We start from the raw sequence: 18892 nt of genomic DNA on the forward strand, positions 1-18892 counted from the left end.
CAATATACATATATGTAGTACTTTACTTATGATAAAACAGACACACACACACACACACCCTTGACCAACCATCTTTACCCAAGTCTAAAATATACCATCTTTATCCAAATCAAAAATATCAGTGTTCTAAGCTTTGAATACGATTTCTCTTCTTTATATATATTTAGGTAATTTATTTTTGTTACTTGTTTTTAGTAGAAATGCTGTCATAAGCCTGCTCAAATACCTTTTTTTGCAGTTTATAACTTAGAGTACAGTAAAATCTTCCACTGAAATATTCTAGGGTAAAGATATTGTCATCACTCATACTGAGCACTTTAAAAAACCTGACATGCAGCCTAGGATTAAAGATATATTTTTTTAAATGATAAAGAAATTCAAACAACACTAAGTTTAACCCTATGAGATACAATAATGACAGTTAAACAGATAATTTCATATATAACCTTGCCAGATTACAGTAATTATAATCATGGATGTTGTGAAACTTCAAAAGAACAATAAATGGTTCTGTATTAAAAATCTGAAAATGGAGATGTACAATACTTAAGCTTCAGGCATTTACTCAGGCTGAAAATGTTTTTTAAAACGCAATCCTGGGACTTCCCTGGTGGCACAGTGGTTAAGAATCCACCTGCCAATGCAGGGAACATGGGTTTGAGCCCTGGGCCAGGAAGATCCCACACGCTGTAGAGCAGCTAAGCCCCTGTGCTCTAAAGCCCACGGAGCCACAACTACTGAAGCCCACACGACTAGAGCCCGTGCTCTGCAACAAGAGAAGCCACCGCAGTGAGAAGCCCATGCACTGCAACGAAGAGTAGCCCCTGCTCACCGCAACTAGAGAAAGCCTGCGCACAGCAACCAAGACCCAATGCAGCCAAAAATAAATAAATAAATTAATTAATGAATTAATTAAAATTTTAAAGTGGCAATACTTTTGGCCATTTGATTTAAAAAAGCAAAAACAACTCAATAGTAAAAGATATCTAATAGATTTAATTCCGAAAGTATATATCATTTAATAAGTAAGCATGTGTGGATGCTAGAGCCACTTTAAAGGAGGAAACTGTTTCTAAATGTCATTGTTTTCATAATTTCTGAATATCATCTTATGTATTAGAAAGTAGATTTCTATGATGGAAGGAAAGATACTATGTTTCAAAGTTTCAGTGACTAAATACACACCTGCCCTAGTCCTCACTTACTCTCCCAAGTTCCTTTCTCCCCATCTCTCTCTGAAAGTCAACTCAGCCTCTCACTTACAAATAAAATCTGGGTAATGGGCAAATAGAAAATTTGGGCAAAGCCAGACAGGCTATGGAGATTACACAACAAATAACCGAGTTGGGGCAGAAAGCAGAAAAGAGAGCCTGTGGGTACAGAACTTGAAGGAGGGTGTGAGGACCTTGTTCTCAGGGAGAAGAAGCACAGACGTCTAAAGTGTATTTGAGACTGAGACGTATTTGAAGATGAGAGAAACACAAAGAGAATTTCAAAGACTTTTGCCAATAAAATTTGTTATTTTGCAAATATAACAACGTTTCCTTGAATTTGATCCTGTTCAGAAAAGGACATGTGGCAGTTAGGCTTTAAACAGGCAACAAATAAGCATCATTTCTTATGCATAATTTTTCTGTAACAAGAAATGGGTAATATAATGAAAATTTAAAATATCCTCTAGAATAACAACCGTGATAAGCTGTCCTAAATTAACATCTTTATAATTTCTCACTCTAATATTCCTAGGACAGTCTGGCCAAGATCTATGTTGGTTATTATACTATGTCCACAAAACACCATTTCATACGAGCTTTGAGAAATCTAAAATATAATTTCTACAGAAGGTGTGAAAACTAACTTCTAAGGAAAAAATAAGGGAGAGCTAAGAGGTTGCTGAGGAAAGTAAATGGGAAAATGTAACTTGTCTGATAACAGATAAATCTTTTTGAGAAAATGGCCTAGAGACCAGTTAATAAAAACCCTCAGTACTAGGGAGAGCTTCACTATACTGATGGTGGTGATGGTTTCATGGTGCACACACCTGTTAAAACTTATCAAATTGTACATTTTAATGTGTGAAATTTATTATCTATCAGTCAACCAAAAAAAGGAAAAAAAAAAAAAAACTAGCCAGGCTACAGATGCGTGAACACGTGTCCATCTGCAATTCAGAAGCAGTACCAGTTTTCAATAGCACTTGGAAACTTGGAAGCTATCATGTTGCTAAAACACATACACAAATATACTCCATCCACATTAGATGAAATATGTAAAATTTAACACTTCAAATTAAAATAACAATTTACATGAGTGTAATGTAAATAAAATTAACTTTTAGGGGGAAGAAGATGGCAGTATGAAGAAGGGTTGTTGTTTCCAGGGGCCAAATATCCATCTGCGAATTCAAAAAGTGGTTTGTTTGCAAGAAGAAAGGGGATAGAACACTCATTTATCTATTCCTTCTTTCATTCAACAAATATTTACTGAAGTCTGATGAGTGCTAAGCATTGCAAATCAATGACCGCAAAAGAGACAGAGTGTGTTCTCTACCTTCATTAATTTCTAGTGTGGCAGAGAAGAAAGTTATCAATCAAGTCACCTCACAAAAATTAAATTATCCTGTGGAAAGTGACAAGGAAAAATCCATGAAAAAGTATGACGGGAGAGTCAGGGAAGGTTTCCCTGGGAAAGTGTTCTTTGAGCTGGGATATGCAGAATGAGTCATCCTTAACTGTGAGAGAGGAGACAGCATGTATAAAGGCCCTGGGACAGGTAAAACATGGTGCTTCTGAATAACTAAAACAGAAATTGGTGAATTTAAGAGATATTTAGGAGTTAAAATCTATGGGTCTTGTAATAGACTGTATTTGGAAGGAGACGGAAGTAGCAAGAATGATACCAAGATTTCTGCAATTGGATACGTATGTGTGGCATTCATTAGATAGAAAACGGAGGTCACAGGCCAGGCTGGGGGTAGGTATCTGTTCTAATTTCATTTTAATTTTCAACTAAAGCTGTTGAACAAGACTACATAAAAATTAAAAACTTCTGTGTATCAAAGGACACAATCAACAGAGTGAAAAAGTAGCCTACAGAATGGGAGAAGACATTTGCAAAACAATATCTGATAAGGGGTCAATACCTAGAACTCTTAACTACAACAACAACAATAATAAAATAAATAACCTGAGTGAAGAATAGGCAAAAGGCTTAAATAAACATTTCTCCAAGGAAGATATAAATATGGCCAACAAGCATATGAAACGATGCTCAATATAACTAATCATCAGAGAAATGCAAATCAAAACCACAGTATCACCTCACACCATTATGATGACTACTAAAAAAAAAATAGAAAATAACAAGCATTGTCAAGGATGTGGAGAAACTGGAACCCTTGTGCACTGTTAGTGTAAGTGTAAAATGGTACAGCTGCTATGGAAAAACAGTCTGGAGGTTTCTCAAAGAATTAAAAATAGAACTACCATATGATCCAGCAATACCACCTCTGGGTGTAAATCCAAAAGAACTGAAAGCAGGGTAATGAAGAGATTATTTATATACCCATGTTCATAGCAGGATTATTCACAATAGCCAAAAGGTGAAAGGGACACAAATGTCCATCAATGGATGAATGGATAAAGAAAATACCATATAAATATATGATAGAATATTATCTAGCCCTAAAAAGGAAGGACATTTTGACACATACTACAACATGGATAAACCTGGAGGACATTATGCTAAGTGAAATAGGCCAGTCACAAAAAGACAAACGTTATATGATTCCACTTATATAAGGCATCTAGAGTAGTAAAACTCATAGAAAAAGAAAGTCAAATAATGGTTGCCAGGAGCTAGAGGGAAGGCGAAATTGGGGGTTGTTTAACAGGTATAGAATTTCAGTTTTACAAGAGTTCTGCAAATGGGCTACTCAACCATGTGAATATACTTTACATGACTGAACTCTACACTTAAAATGATTAAGATGATATATTTTATGTTATATGTATTTCACCACAATTAAAATTTTTTAAATATGATGAATAAATATTGATAGTATTATAGCTATTTTGTTAGCTATATAATTGATCAATCGGTAGCTAGCTAACCAGAGAGAGAGATTTCTGAGGAAAGCTGTGAACTGAAAATACAAATTTGGAAATCATACAAAGAAACAATAATTTTATTACACTACATTCTTCTCTTCCCTTTATCCTTAAAATCTTGAATTTTCAATGACTCTATAAATGTACAGTCTTCTCATCCTATCCTCCCTAAAGCCTGAATTTGACACAAGAGTCTGGTTTCATCTCCAGGAGAAAACAAGTTGAAGATTTTCAAGCAACAGCAGACATGGAGTGTTTCCAGCTATGCTATACTGCTACAACAAAAAAACCTCTACCTGTCTATACACCTAATTCCAGCAAAATTAAAAATGAGAAGTGTAGACAGGAAAAAAATAAGACTACTCTTTTGAGTAGTCTTATTTTTCTAGAGAAAAATCCACTGTTTACACATCAATATACATCCCTCTAGAATAATATTATTCTGCCTACCTTGTTTGCGTACATCCTCAACAGCAGCAACCAATTCTTCTTTGAGATCTTGACTCTCCTTAGCGATCTGTTCACCCTTTTCCAGAAAGTTCTGAGTGGCTTGCTCTACAGATGCAGCCAGTACATGGGCTTTCTTTGACCTCCCTTTCTTTTTACCAGATGGGCCTTTGTTGCTTGTGTTGACAAGGGTCGTCACCTTAAATACAAAAGAACAACTGTAAAATTACTCTGCATAACTGTCTAGAAATAGCATATTATCATCTCATAATTTTAAAATATCCTTTGCTTATTAAGTCATGAATACACATTACATAGCCTTATCTTAAGGAAAATGTGGAATTATATGGTTTAGCATATAAATGAACAGCAATTTATTTCCTGTAGAAGAAAAAAGCATGTGAATAAGGAAGAAAAGCAGACTTGCCAGTAGCTCAAAGTTTCCAGTCCACTGGAGGGGGTGCTTTCAAGGGTTGACAAATTTAGCGCTGGTTGGAATATCCAGCTTCAGAGAGGAAATAAAATAAAATAAAATGTAGAATTGCCTTTGAGCTTTGAATCAGAAGAACCAATAACTGAGCCCAAAAGTCAGAGGTGCATGAGTAGTTAATAAACGGTGGACCATCAATATGCATTATTTATGTGTCACTTACCAAGGACTTTTGAAGAGCCTTGCTATTTCTGATTTCATCTTATAAAAACAAAATGGCAAATTTGATCCAAAGAGACTGAATGATTCAGTGTCAACATTTGGTTAACCTGCTAAAATTTTCAGAATTGAAATTAGATTTGCATTATCACTCCTTTTCTAAGTATCATAATTTGGATACAATATCTCACCTGCCAAACTTCTTTTAGCACTCTTGTCTAGACCTATTTAATCTGCTAACAAAGCTTTTAATACTTTTAAACAGCTTATCTCCTGTAGACTTCTGAACCTTTATTTTCTGCCAGTGAGAAGTCTGGGAGGGAAATGAATGCAACTGTTCCATATCCTATTCAGCTAGTCATCTACACCTCTGCATTTTTTTTTTATCAGCTTCATAAGAATGTGGGTGCTGTGGTTTATTTGCACTGACGTGTGTCCTGGTTAGCAAACTAAAGCCTTTATTGGAGGTTATCAAGAAAGCTCGTCCACAGAAAAGTTCTAAATGCTATAGTCTCTACAATTTACTCCAAATCTGAGAGCAAGCAGTTATTAGGCAAAGTCACAATTAATGTCCAGTCAGTTTACAGGGCAAGAGATAACATCAGAAGAAAAGTATTGAATAAATGTGAACCAAGATGATGAATATAGCAGAACCATTACTTCAGAAGTGGTTAATACAGCGTTGGGAGCTGTCATATTCAGCTTTCTTTTGATTGTTAATAATTAGACACACTCAGTTAAAGAAGGACTCTCTAAGGACATTTAAGTATAAACACTAGACAAAAAAAAGAAAGATAAAGTCATTAAGAATAAGACTGTCAGAAAATGCTAGTTAGCTGTAAAATACTTATGCAGTCAGTAACACCTTGCAGTCTTTTCAGTTCCACCCACAGGGGCAACCATCAGAAGAAAGACAGCCTGTCTCCAAAGTTACTTTTTGGAGGTACAAGAATGTTCTCCTTAACGACGGTTTACTCTAGCACATTAACACAGCTCTCTTCCAGGAACCCCAACTCTCCAAAGAGCCGCTACCTGGAAACGAGCTCTTATGCTCCCTAAGCAAACACAGCAAACATCTCAGAAATCTTTTATTCGTATTTATTTTTAGTTTTTAATCAAATGTATTTGCCATATAACATTGTATAAGGTTAAGGTGTACAACATGTTAATTTGATACATGTATATAGTGTGTTGATACATGTATATAGTGTGTTGATACATGTATATGTTGTAATATGATTGCCATTGTAGTGATACTTGGCACCTCTATCTCTTTACATAATTACAGTACAATATGGTTGTCTATATTCATTACACTGTGCATAATTTCTCTATTTAGGCTAGGCTCTTTATCGGAGGAAAATATTCCTATTCTCACTGATATCTGATTTGTTCTCATTTTATATATAATTTTGAGAAGTTTTGTGATCTAACTTTTCAGTCTTCTCAAATTAGAAAAAATGGATGGAGTTGGGAGCCATTAATGTTAGGCATATTGGCAGTTTTGGGGAGTGGAAGCTGACAGTGAATCTATTAATACCAAAAGAGCTAAATGACTATATTCTGGTTCACCTTCTGCAAAGGCAAACAGATTTCAATTTTTGTGTTATCTCACGGTGCATTGCTGTATAAAGCACAGTTTAGGTAATGCTCATAATAACAAGTCAGTATGAAGTGTCAGAATGTGGGAAAAAATAAACATAGAACATTACCAGGAAGTTCCTTAGAAAAATGTGATTACTTTCAAATGAAGCAAATCAATTCAGTCCTCTTTTAGTAAGCGCTCTCATTTATTCACATGTGGAAGAACGTAAAGGGATACAAGATAGCAGAATAGAAGGAAAATTATGAGGCTCCATAAATGCTCATGTCTTAATCAGTCTAGAATAAAGAAATAATTGTTAACTCTCCCTATTGCTATTCAGTGTTTTGTTGAAGGACAAAGTCAACAAATTAGATAAGAAAAAAGAAAGAAGAGATATAAACATTAGAAAGTAGACACATTAAATTGTCATTACTTATAGAGAATATGAATGTATCGAGAAACTACAAAAGAATTAAAAGACAAACTATTAGAACTATTAGTGGTTAAATACTAGATAAGCAATAACAACCTAATAGAACAGCATTACCAATGAAAAATCTAGTTTAAAATATCCTATTCACAATAGCCATAAATTGATATTCTCAGAGATAACCATAACACAAAATATAGAATGTTGTATGAAGAAAATTATAATTGTAATGAAGAATATGAAAGATGATTTAAATAACAGAGAGACACACCAATGAGCTCTGGAGACTACAGATCTCTGTGTCTAAGTCTGATATCCAGGCTGGGACTAGGTCTTGGGTAGATGGGGCTTACAGACTTTTGAAGGTCTAGTGCAGCTTGGTGGCAACCTTTTAAGAGATGGTTATTCTGTAGAAATTCCTGGTTGAATGGTACACCTTCTCTTACCCCAACCAGGCACTCTCTCTAATCCCCACATCAACTTTCACCCTCTCTAATCCCCACATCAACTTCCACCCAAGGCAAGAGCCACTCAAGATCCACACAATCCTGTTACCTCTCTAACAATTTGTGAGCACATCTTTTGTGCAGAAGAAAAAAAATAGAAAGCATAAAGTTCCAGCAACAGAGACTAGGAGTAATATCATGAACATTGACGTGTAAAAATGGGCATGATGTTTTCTAGGTAGTAAGGAGACCATTCTCAATTGAGAGGGCGGCTGTATATGAATGATATAGGAAACAAGATTAGATAGATGCGGTGGAGTAAAATTTTAAAGGCTCTGAAAGCCAAGCTAATGAGTTTAGCTTTTATTAGCCACTGCCAACATTTTTTTTAAAATGAGAAGCATATGTGTTAAAGTGTCCGTGTTCTCTTTCCATTCATTTCTCAGCCCACTGAAATTCTGCTTTTATCCTCACACCTCCTGTAGCAGAGTCCTCTTAAACTGATCTCTCACTAAAGTAATTAATATGTTGCCAAAATCAAATTACTTTTATCTTATCATACTACTTTATCACATTTAGTGCTATTGACTCACCTCTTCTTTCTCCTGGATATATCTCCAGGCTAATTCTTTTAGCAATAATCTTTTCCTTCCCCAAACTCCTGTAGCTTTTAGGAGGGTCATCAAGCTTACTTGTCTCTGTACCCACCTTTATCTTCCTCCCTCCTACACCAGGAAAGACTTGCTGCTACCACCATCCTATTTTTTTGAATTTATTTTATTAAAGTATAGTTGATTTACAATGTTGTGTTAATTTCTGCTGTACAGCAAAGAGATTCAGTTATTCATATGCATACGTTCTTTTTCATATTCTTTTCCATTATGGTTTATCACAGGATATTGAATCTAGTTCCCTGTGCTATACAGTAGGACCCTGCTGTTTATCCATTCTCTATATATACTAGTTTGCATCTGCTAAGCCCAAACTCCCAATCCTTCCTTCCCCCACTCCCTTGGCAACCACAAGTCTGTTCTCTATATCTTCGAATCTGTTTCTGTTTGGTAGATTAGTTCATTTGTGTCGTATTTTAGGTTCCACTTACAAATGATATATGGTATTTGTCTTTCTCTTTCTGACTTATTTCACTTAATATGATAATCTTTAGGTCTATCCATGTTACTGCAAATGGCATTATTTCATTATTTTTTAATAGCTGAGTAATATTCCACTGTACATGCATACCACATCTTCTTTATCGATTCATCTGTCAATGGACATTTAGGTTGCTTCCATGTCTTCGCTATTGTAAATAGTGCTGTTATGAACATAGGGGTCCATGCATCTTTTTGAATTATCGTTTTGTACTACCACCCTTTTAAACTGATCTTCTGATCACATCATTCAGATTCACTGGCTATGCCAACTTCTCTCTAAACCCTCAACATGGCCCCTCTTTGTAGGCAACTCAACCTTAGCTTAGCAGGATACTTGATTTTCTCTAGTCCTATCTCAAATATTTCCTCAATGTCTCTGCCTCTCATCAAAGAAGAGAAGAAATCCTGCAGCTCATAGATGAGAGTATAAGTGGTCAATGGTTCTAGAACCTTGACATAATGATGGTCCCAATGGACCCTGGTCAATAAAAAAACCTCAGCAATAGCCAGAGGATGGGAAATATAGTTTTCAGATATGTTGACTGTGTGATTTGAGTATGAAACTATGAGACCCAGGCTGGTATAGACTACTCATCATCTAATGTCCTAAGAGTAGACCCTGCATTCTTACACAATGGCAAGTAATGAAGTAGCCAACACCATTTCATTCCTTTCTTTTTTTTGCAATGTGTTTTATTGTAAGACAACTTATCTGACCATGTCTCTTCTACTTGATCAGTTCTCTGCTTCCAGGATGTACAAACTCAACAGACATGGAAGACTTCTTCCAAAACAATAAGCAATAGTGAGGGCACCAAGGCACTTTGTCTTGGCGACTCTGTCACATCTGTCCATAACCAACAACAGTGTAGTTTGTCTAAGCCTTATCTGTAGGGCATTCTATTGAAAGTGAGCTCTGGAGATATCATTGTCACCCAGGGCTGGTTAGAAATATAGACTCTCAGGCCCCACTCCAGACCTACTAAAAGAGAATCTGTATTTTAACAAGATCCCAAAGTAATTCATATGCACATTAAAATCTGAGAAGCACTGAATTCTAGGAGAATGATTTTCAGACTTTATCATACCTTAGAATCACCTAGATGCTTGTTAGACGGCAAATTCCTAGATCTTATAGTGCTTCTGCTCCTGTAGGTCTCAGCTAGTGTATTTCACATGCATCACATGAAATTAGGATATGTATGGTTTATTGACTTTACTTTCAGAAACAGCAGTCTAGCTGAACCAAAAGAAAGTGAGAGAGATAAAGCAATGACTTCTAGAGGTAAACCCTTCGTCTTATTTTAGGTGCCATGACATATCAGGAGTCCACAAAATCAACTTGTTGATGAATTGATTGAAAGGCAATTTCCTCTGTTAGGCAATCACAAGGAACTTGGAAAAGTAAGAGTAAACAGATGTGAATGCTATGAATCAAGCCATTATTTGAGCTCTCCAGAAAACCAAAAAAAGAGAACCAAGAGCTGAAAATAAAAAATGATAACTTAGGCACCATTTTGCTAGATTCATGCACTCTGTAGATGTGAGTAGTAAGTCTTTATGAATTCTACCGTTGCACTGCTCTAAAGTATTTCCTTTGTCATAATTGCTCAGCAAACATAACAGAGAGCTTTGATTACTGTTATAGCTTAAAAAAAGCAAGAGCATTGTGAGGTGCATATTTGAAAACAAAATTATCAAAAACAAGTTATTTATTCCAGGAGCAACTGAAGATAAATGAAAAAATCCTTAAAGAGGAAAACTCTTTAAGGGAGTTAAAATGCTCAAATGGTAGTATATTTGATAACATGAAGCCTCTAGGAGAAATCTTGTCAGGTTTTGAGCAGTGCCAAGTCAGAAAAACAACTGCCAAGTAATTAGTCAAAATGAGGTCTTCCTTGAATCACTCCTTGATTACCTAATCTATTCATTTTGCAATTATACAGTAGGCACAAATATGGCTTGTACTTCTCCTTATAAAATATATGAAATGGTATATGCTCACCTTGTGGTACAGTCCATTATAAGTTATATCCTAGCACAGAATCTCCAGGACATATAAGGTGTATGTATATTGTGCATTTTGGAGAGAAAAGGAAACCAGCACAGTGACAGTAGTGCTCGAGCAAAAGGAGGTGATAATACAGACTTATGGTAGTCTCACTAATAACTAAAGTAAGACTTCCACGTCATAGAAACTATTGCAATGGAATCTCGTATTGAACTGATCTTTTCTTCCCAAACACAACTCCACATCCCGTTTTAGACAAAAAGAAGTAAATTACAAGAACCGCAGTTACTGATGCTTCCACAACTTCAAAAGTCAGAATTAGAAATGATGATCTTTTATAACGAGGCACTAGTAATTTAAAGAGGGATAAAATAAAGAATAATTCTGCTCTCTTTGTCTTTGAAAAAATTCTTCCCAGTTATTTGATATTGACAGTGTAGATTAGTATGTATGTTCATTGATACAGAGTCCTGGAAGCATGTATTCTTAAACTTTGAAGGTAAGGTTTTATTATATCTAAAGCAGACCTGAACTTCTACTAGTTAAGTAATGCTAGAAAGAAAGCCTATAAATAATGTTTCCCATTTAAGTGATTATTCTTTGTAGACTCACCTGCAATTTTTAAATAGGGCCACAAGGCAAGCCTTCCCACTCAGTTGCTTTGGTATACTTTTTCCAAATATTTCATCTTGAACAGTATACAGATGGTCTCTGAATTGTCATGGTTTGACTTACTGATTTTTCGGCTTTACAATGGTGAGAAAGTGATATGCATTCAGTAGAAAACATACTTCAAATTTTGATTTTTGATCTTTTCCTGGGCTAGCAATATGTGCTACGATACTCTCTCGTGATGCCAGGCAGGGGCAACCTCAGTTCCCAGTAAACCCACCATCCCCTGATCCCGAGGGGAAACAACCACACACTAATAACCATTCTGTACTCACACAACTATTCTGTTTTTCACTTTCAGTACAGTATTCAATAAATTACATTAGGTATTCAACACTCTATTTAAAATAGGTTTCAGTTATCCATATACATATATCTATTATTTTTCAAATTCTTTTCCCACTTAGCTTATTACAGAATGTTGAGCTGAGTTCCCTGTGCTGTACAGTAGGTATATGTATAACTGAATCACTATGCTGTACACCTGAAACTAAAACATTGTAAATCAACTATAGTCCAATATAAAATAATTTTTTTTAATTTAAAAAATAAATTAAAATAAGCTTTGTGTTAGATGATTTTGCCCAACTGTAAGCTAAGGTCTAAGCACATTTAAGGTAAGCTATACTAAGCTATGATGTTCAGTAGGTTAGGTGGATTAATGAGTTTGCCACACAATATTTTCAACTTACGATGGTTTTATCAGGACTTAACCTCATTGTAAGTCAAGGAAGATCTGTTAACACCAAAAAGTAGATTTCCAAAATTAACCCTAAAACAGACATTCTGTGATTGGGTTTGAGGAATTTCTATGGCCAGCCAGTTATGACTATATTAAATTTCTATGAATAGCCAGTTATAACTATATCAAATTTTTTTCTAAGCTAAACTTTCTGTGGTTACAATTTACATAGTGGATCAGTTGGCCCCTGGATGATCCATTCATCTTTAGATTAGAAGTGGTTCAAACTTATTTCCTAGCAAGAATCTCACTAGTGTCTATAAGCCAAGATGAAATAAGGTGGCCTTCTCGGGACTTCCCTGGTGGTGCAGTGGTTAAGAATGCCCGTGCTAATGCAGGGGAAATGGGTTCAAGCCCTGGTCCTGGAAGATCCCACATGCAGCAGAGCAACTAAGCCCATGAGCCACAACTACTGAGCTTGCACTCTAGAACCCGTGAGCCACAACTGCTGAGCCCGAGTGCCACAACTACTGAAGCCCTCACACCTAGACCCCGTGCTCCACAACAAAAGAAGCCACCACAATGAGAAGCCTGCATGCCGCAACGAAGAGTAGACCTCACTCGCTGCAACTAGAGAAAGCCCGTGTGCAGCAATGAAGACCCAACACAGCCAAAAATAAATATATAAGTTTATTAAAAAAAAAGGTAGCCTTCTCCTTAAGCACTTGTTCTTCAGAAGAAACTCAGTTTTCCTTATAGGATGTTAAACTAACATTTTCCACTCTCTATTAAGCCTGCTGTTTCATATTTAAGTAGCAGCATTAGGAGCTCAGTTTCTTGTAACCTCCAGGGAGTGTGGTCTAGATTTACTGTCATCCAAAAGCTTGTCTGAGAGAAACAACATTTAGTTTTGCTTGAAGGAAGTGCAGTCCACCTCTCTCTCCACCTATTATAATATCTCAACTTAAAACACATAAGCAAAGAGAGAAATGGTATTATCCTGGACACTGGTGCAAATGTTTCTACTGCCTTAGTGCAATATCACTTACTTCAATGGAGGATACTACCACAAAGGGTTTTAGAAAGCTCACTGTGTATACTCTAAAGTTATAGATAAGATAATCATTCTTCACATAATACTGAGAAATTTTTGAATGATTTTAGTACCAAGAATACTGGAACCTCTCCTTAGAAACGGGTTTGATTTTATTTCATGGACATTAAATTGTGTAATAAATAAATTATTCCTTTTTGCACTGACTTCAATAAAAAAAGCTTATCCCAATTCTGTGGTCCCTATTATAAAGCATATGATTTAATGTTTATTATTACTGTGTTAGTCTCCATCTTTGCTCCTTATCTATACTTACAGTCATCTTTCTTTTTTTTTTAACATCTTTATTGGAGTATAATTGCTTTACAATGGTGTGTTAGTTTCTGCTTTATAACAAAGTGAATCAGTTATACATATACATATGTTCCCATATCTCCTCCCTCTTGCATCTCCCTCCCTCCCACCCTCCCTATCCCATCCCTCTAGGTGGTCACAAAGCACAGAGCTGATCTCCCTGTGCTATGAGGTTAAATCACTTTCCTTTAAGGTATGTTAACCTTTCAGTATTTTATATATCCTTTAAAGTCTCCATAAATCTTTTATGGAAGGCAGTAAAATATATTCTGTCAATTGATATACCTTTTTTCCACACTTTTACATATGCAAAATGAGGATGAATCCCACAATCTGTGTCATCTAAAATATACATCTGATAAAATTTCATTTTTATCTTACAGGTACTTAAATATATATATCTTACAATTGATGACATGTTAGATTTGATAAAACATGGTAAACATGGTAAACCAAACAAGCACAGGAAACAAACCTATTTAAAGGATCTAGTAACAACCTAGATTTTCCTACAATCTGTGTAACTTTCAACGTCTACACTTACAGCAATGAAAAATTACACTCAAAATTAAGACACTACAGAAATATCAGAATTCACTGAAGGAGCAACTGTTTAGAATCAGGAATTTTAAGTGAGTGAGAAGGTGTTTCTGTTTTTAAAAATCCTAAATGTTGGGACTTCCCTGGTGGTCCAGTGGTAAAGAATCTGCCTTCCAATGCAGGCGACGCAGATTTGATCCTTGGTCAGGGAACTAAGATCCCACATGCTGCAGGGCAATTAAGCCCACACACCACAACTACTTAGCTCGCGGGCCTCAACTAGAGAGCCTTTATTCCGCAAACTACAGAGCCCACGAGTCCTAGAGCCTGCGCGCCACAACTAGAGAAGAGAAAACTCGCACGTCACAACTGAAGAAAAGCCCACGTGTGGCAGTGAAGAGCCCACGCGCCACAATGAATCCCGCATGCCTCAACAAAGATTCCGCATGCCACAACTAAGACCCGACACAGCCAAAAATAAGTAACTAACTAACTAACTAAATAAATATTCCAAAAAGAATCCTAAATGTTCTAACCATCAGCGCCCATCTGAGAAAATCCCATGCTGTTCTTAATGTCCCCCCAAATTGAAGAATGACTAAACTACGTTCACGATTCACTATTTTGGATTTAACTAAGATTAAAATAAAAGGAAACAAAATAAAACTAGACTGTTACAAGAAACATATACATAAATCTGAAACCATGATAAATAAAAACTATTTTCCAATCAACACTATGTTAGCTAAAGGATTCAGTTGACCAAAACTTCTATTCCCCCCAAATTCGCCAAGTCTTTTTACTATTACAATCATTGATTGACAACGCCACTTGCTTTGACATTTTCCTTCTTTAAAGTTAGTGGATTCCAACACAGAGTGCACACACTCTATGGGAAGTAATGGATAATCCATGGGACGCAGGAAAAGTACCATTGGCTTTTGTGTAAAAAAGGAAATTAAGAATTAAGCCATACTAATGTTTCATATAAGGACTTAAACTGGCACCACCACCCCATCTCTACATCAGATGGCCTTGAGCCACATATGACAAATGGGGTATCTGGAGAGAAAGGTAAGGTCCACAGATCCAAGGAATTGGCAATGGTGGCCTTACACTTCAATTTATATACCTTGTTAAGTGGATTTAAGGATTAGATTAATTGATTTTTCAAACATATACAAAAACACCCTCACAAAATGGACCAGAAACTTAAAAGGACCACTGCGAATTGGAAACTGGGACTTGAAGATAGTACTAAAAATGCAACCACAATTTAACAATTTAAGAAAATGCAGGGCTGACCCTCCCCCTAGTCTTTTCTTTTTTCCTTGCAGATTTCTTTTATAAATAATCCTTTATTCACTGCAGCGAATACAAGCAGAATGTACCACAAACTGAATATGGGTTTAGGTACTTACAACTTCATTTTTATCATTCACATATGGGTGAGAAAAGAAGATGAAACACCGTCTCTAGAAGCAAAGGATGACTTCATATTTTTTTAATTTCTTTCCCTGAGGAGCTTTTAAACTGTAAAATATACACAATTGCATAGTGTCCCCAAGCTACTTTAACAATAAATTTTTTGGTTATCTTTTTTTTCTTTGGCCAACAGGACTAAATAAGATCAAGTACAGGTACAGTGAAGCAGGCGAGAGGAAATTATATGTTAAAACGGGACTCTGCAACAATGGCTTGTTGCTTAGGTATTTCCTCTGCCTACTTGTCCTTTGTTTAGATATCGAGTAGCTATCCAGGTTCTTTTCTGGGAATGAGACAATTTTAGCTAACTGTGACTTTCCTATGGTTAGTTTTGTTGTTGTTTATTTTTTAATTTTTTAATTTTATTTTATGTTTTTATACAGCAGGTTCTTATTAGTTATCCATTTTATACATATTAGTGTATATCTGTCAATCCCAATCTCCCAATTCATCACACACACACACACCCCGCCACTTCCCCCCTTGGTGTCCATATGTTTGTTCTTTACATCTGTGTCTCTATTTCTGTCCTGCAAACCGGTTCACCTGTAGCATTTTTCTAGGTTCCACATATATGCCTTAATATACGATATTTGTTTTTCTCTTTCTGACTTACTTCACTCTGTATGGTGAAGTATGGTAATTATGGTTTTACCATAATTACCATTCTGTATGGTAATTATGGTTTTCTCTGAGTATATGCCCAGTAGTGGGATTGCTAGATCATATGGTAATTCTATTTTTAGTTTTTTAACGAACCTCCATAATGTTCTCCATAGTGGCTGTATCAATTTACATTCCCACTAACAGTGCAAAAGCGTTCCCTTTTCTCCACACCCTCTCCAGCATTTGTTGTTTTTAGATTTTCTGATGATGCCCATTCTAGCTGGTGGGAGCTGATATCTCATTGTACTTTTGATTTGCATTTCTCTAATAATTAGTGATATTGAGTAGCTTTTCATGTGCTTCTTGGCCATCTGCATGTCTTCTTTGGAGAAATGTCTATTTAGGTCCTCTGCCCAGTTTTTAATTGGGTTGTTTGTTTTTTTTAATATTGAGCTGCATGAGCTGTTTATATATTTTGGAGATTAATCCTTTGTCCGTTGATTCATTGGCAAATATTTTCTCCCATTCTGAGGGTTGTCTTTTCGTCTTGTTTGTAGTTTCCTTTGCTTTGTAAAAGCTTTTAAGTTTCAATAGGTCCCATATCTTTATTTTTGTTTTTATTTCCATTACTCTGGGAGGTGGGTCAAAAAAGATCTTTCTGTGATTTATGTCAAAGAGGGTTCTTCCTATGTTTTCCTCTAAGAGTTTTATAGTGTCCAGTCTTACATTTAGGTCTTTAATGCATTCTGAGTTTATTTTTGTGTATGGTGTTAGGGAGTGTTCTAATTTCATTCTTTTACATGTAGCTGTCCAGTTTTCCCGGCACCACTTACTGAAGAGACTGTCTTTTCTCCATTGTATATCCTTGCCTCCTTTGTCATAGATTAGTTGACCACAGGTGCGTGGGTTTATCTCTGGGCTTTCTATCCTGTTCCATTAATCTACATTTCTGTTTTTGTGCCAGTACCATATTGTCCTGATTACTGTAACTCTGTTGTACAGTCTGAAGTCAGGAAGTCTGATTCCTCCAGCTCCATTTTTTTCCCTCAAGACTGCTTTGACTATTTGGGGTCTTTTGTGTTTCCATACAAATTTTAAGATTTTTTGTTCTAGTTCTGTAAAAAATGCATTGGTAACTTGATAGGGATTGCACTGAATCTGTAGATTGCTTTGGGTAGTGTAGTCATTTTCACAATATTGAGTCTTCCAATCCAAGAACATGGTGTATCTCTCCATCGGTTTGTATCATCTTTAATTTCTTTCATCAGTATCTTATAGTTTTCTGCATACAGGTTTTTTGTCTCCCTAGGTAGGTTTATTCCTAGTTATTTTATTCTTTTTGTTGCAGTGGTAAATGGGAGTGTTTCCATAATTTCTCTTTCAGATTTTTCATCATTAGTGTATAGGAATGCAAGGGCTTTCTGGGCATAGATTTTATATCCTGCAACTTTACCAAATTCATTGATTAGCTCTAGTAGTTTTCTGGTGGCATCTTTAGGATTCTCTATGTATAGTATCATGTCATCTGCAAACAGTGACAGTTTTATTTCTTCTTTTCCAATTTGTATTCCTTTTATTTTTTTTTCTTCTCTGATTGCCATGGCTAAGACTTCCAAAACTATGTTGAATAATAATGGCGAGAGTGGATATCCTTGTTTTGTTCCTGATCTTAGAGTAAATGTTTCAGTTTTTCACCACTGAGAACTATTGCTATGAGTTTGTTGTATATGGCCTTTATTATGATGAGGTAGGTTCCCTCTATGCTCACATTCTGTAGAGTTTTTTTTATCATAAATGGGTGTTGAATTTTGTCAAAAGCTTTTTCTGCATCTGTTGAGATGACCATATGGTTTTTATTCTTCAATTTGTTAATATCATGTATCACATTGATTGATTTGCATATTTTGAAGAATCCTTGCATCCCTGGGATATATCCCACTTGATCATGGTGTATGATCCTTTTAATGTGTTGTTGGATTCTGTTTGCTAGTATTTTGTTGAGGATTTTTATATCTATATTCATCAGTGATATTCACCTGTAGTTTTCTTTCTTTGTGGCATCTTTGTCTGGTTTTGGTATGAGGATGATGGTGGCCTCATAAAATGAGTTTGGGAGTGTTCCTCCCTCCCTTTGCTATGTTCCTCCCTCTGTCCTTCTCAGGACAGATGTTAGCTCTTCTCTAAATGTTTGATAGAATTCACCTGTGAAGCAATCTGGTCCTGGACTTTTGTTTGTTGGAAGATTTTTTGTTGTTGTTGTTGGAAGATTTTTAATCACAGTTTCAATTTCATTACTTGTGATTGGTCTGTTCATATTTTCTATTTTTTCCTTGTTCAGTCTTGGAAGGCTATACCTTTCTAAGACTTTGTCCATTCCTGCCAGGTTGTCCATTTCATTGGCATAGAGTTGCTTGTAGTAGTCTCTTAGGATGCTTTGTATTTCTGCGGTGTCTATTGTAACTTCTCCTTTTTCATTTCTAATTTTATTGATTTGAGTCCTCTCCCTCTTCTTGATGAGTCTGCCTAATGGTTTATCAATTTTGTTTATCTTCTCAAAGAACCAGCTTTTAGTTTTATTGATCTTTGCTATTGTTTACTTTGTTTCTATTTCATTTATTTCTGATCTGATCTTTATGATTTCTTTCTTTCTGCTAACTTCGGGTTTTGT

General features: G+C 35.8%; 1 protein-coding gene across 3 annotated transcripts in view; it reads right to left on the reverse strand.

Annotated features, from left to right (window-relative positions):
• Positions 1-18892, reverse strand: part of CTNNA2 (catenin alpha 2) — a 1194816-nt gene that overhangs the window by 933239 nt on the left and 242685 nt on the right. For all 3 annotated transcript variants that reach the window (XM_059943640.1, XM_059943641.1, XM_059943642.1), the window contains one exon: positions 4560-4755. In XM_059943640.1, coding sequence (XP_059799623.1) covers positions 4560-4755 — 196 coding nt within the window. The remainder of the gene's footprint in view (positions 1-4559; positions 4756-18892) is intronic.

Source organism: Balaenoptera ricei, chromosome 13, assembly GCF_028023285.1.
Source record: "Balaenoptera ricei isolate mBalRic1 chromosome 13, mBalRic1.hap2, whole genome shotgun sequence".
NCBI classification, from domain to species: Eukaryota; Metazoa; Chordata; class Mammalia; order Artiodactyla; family Balaenopteridae; genus Balaenoptera; species Balaenoptera ricei.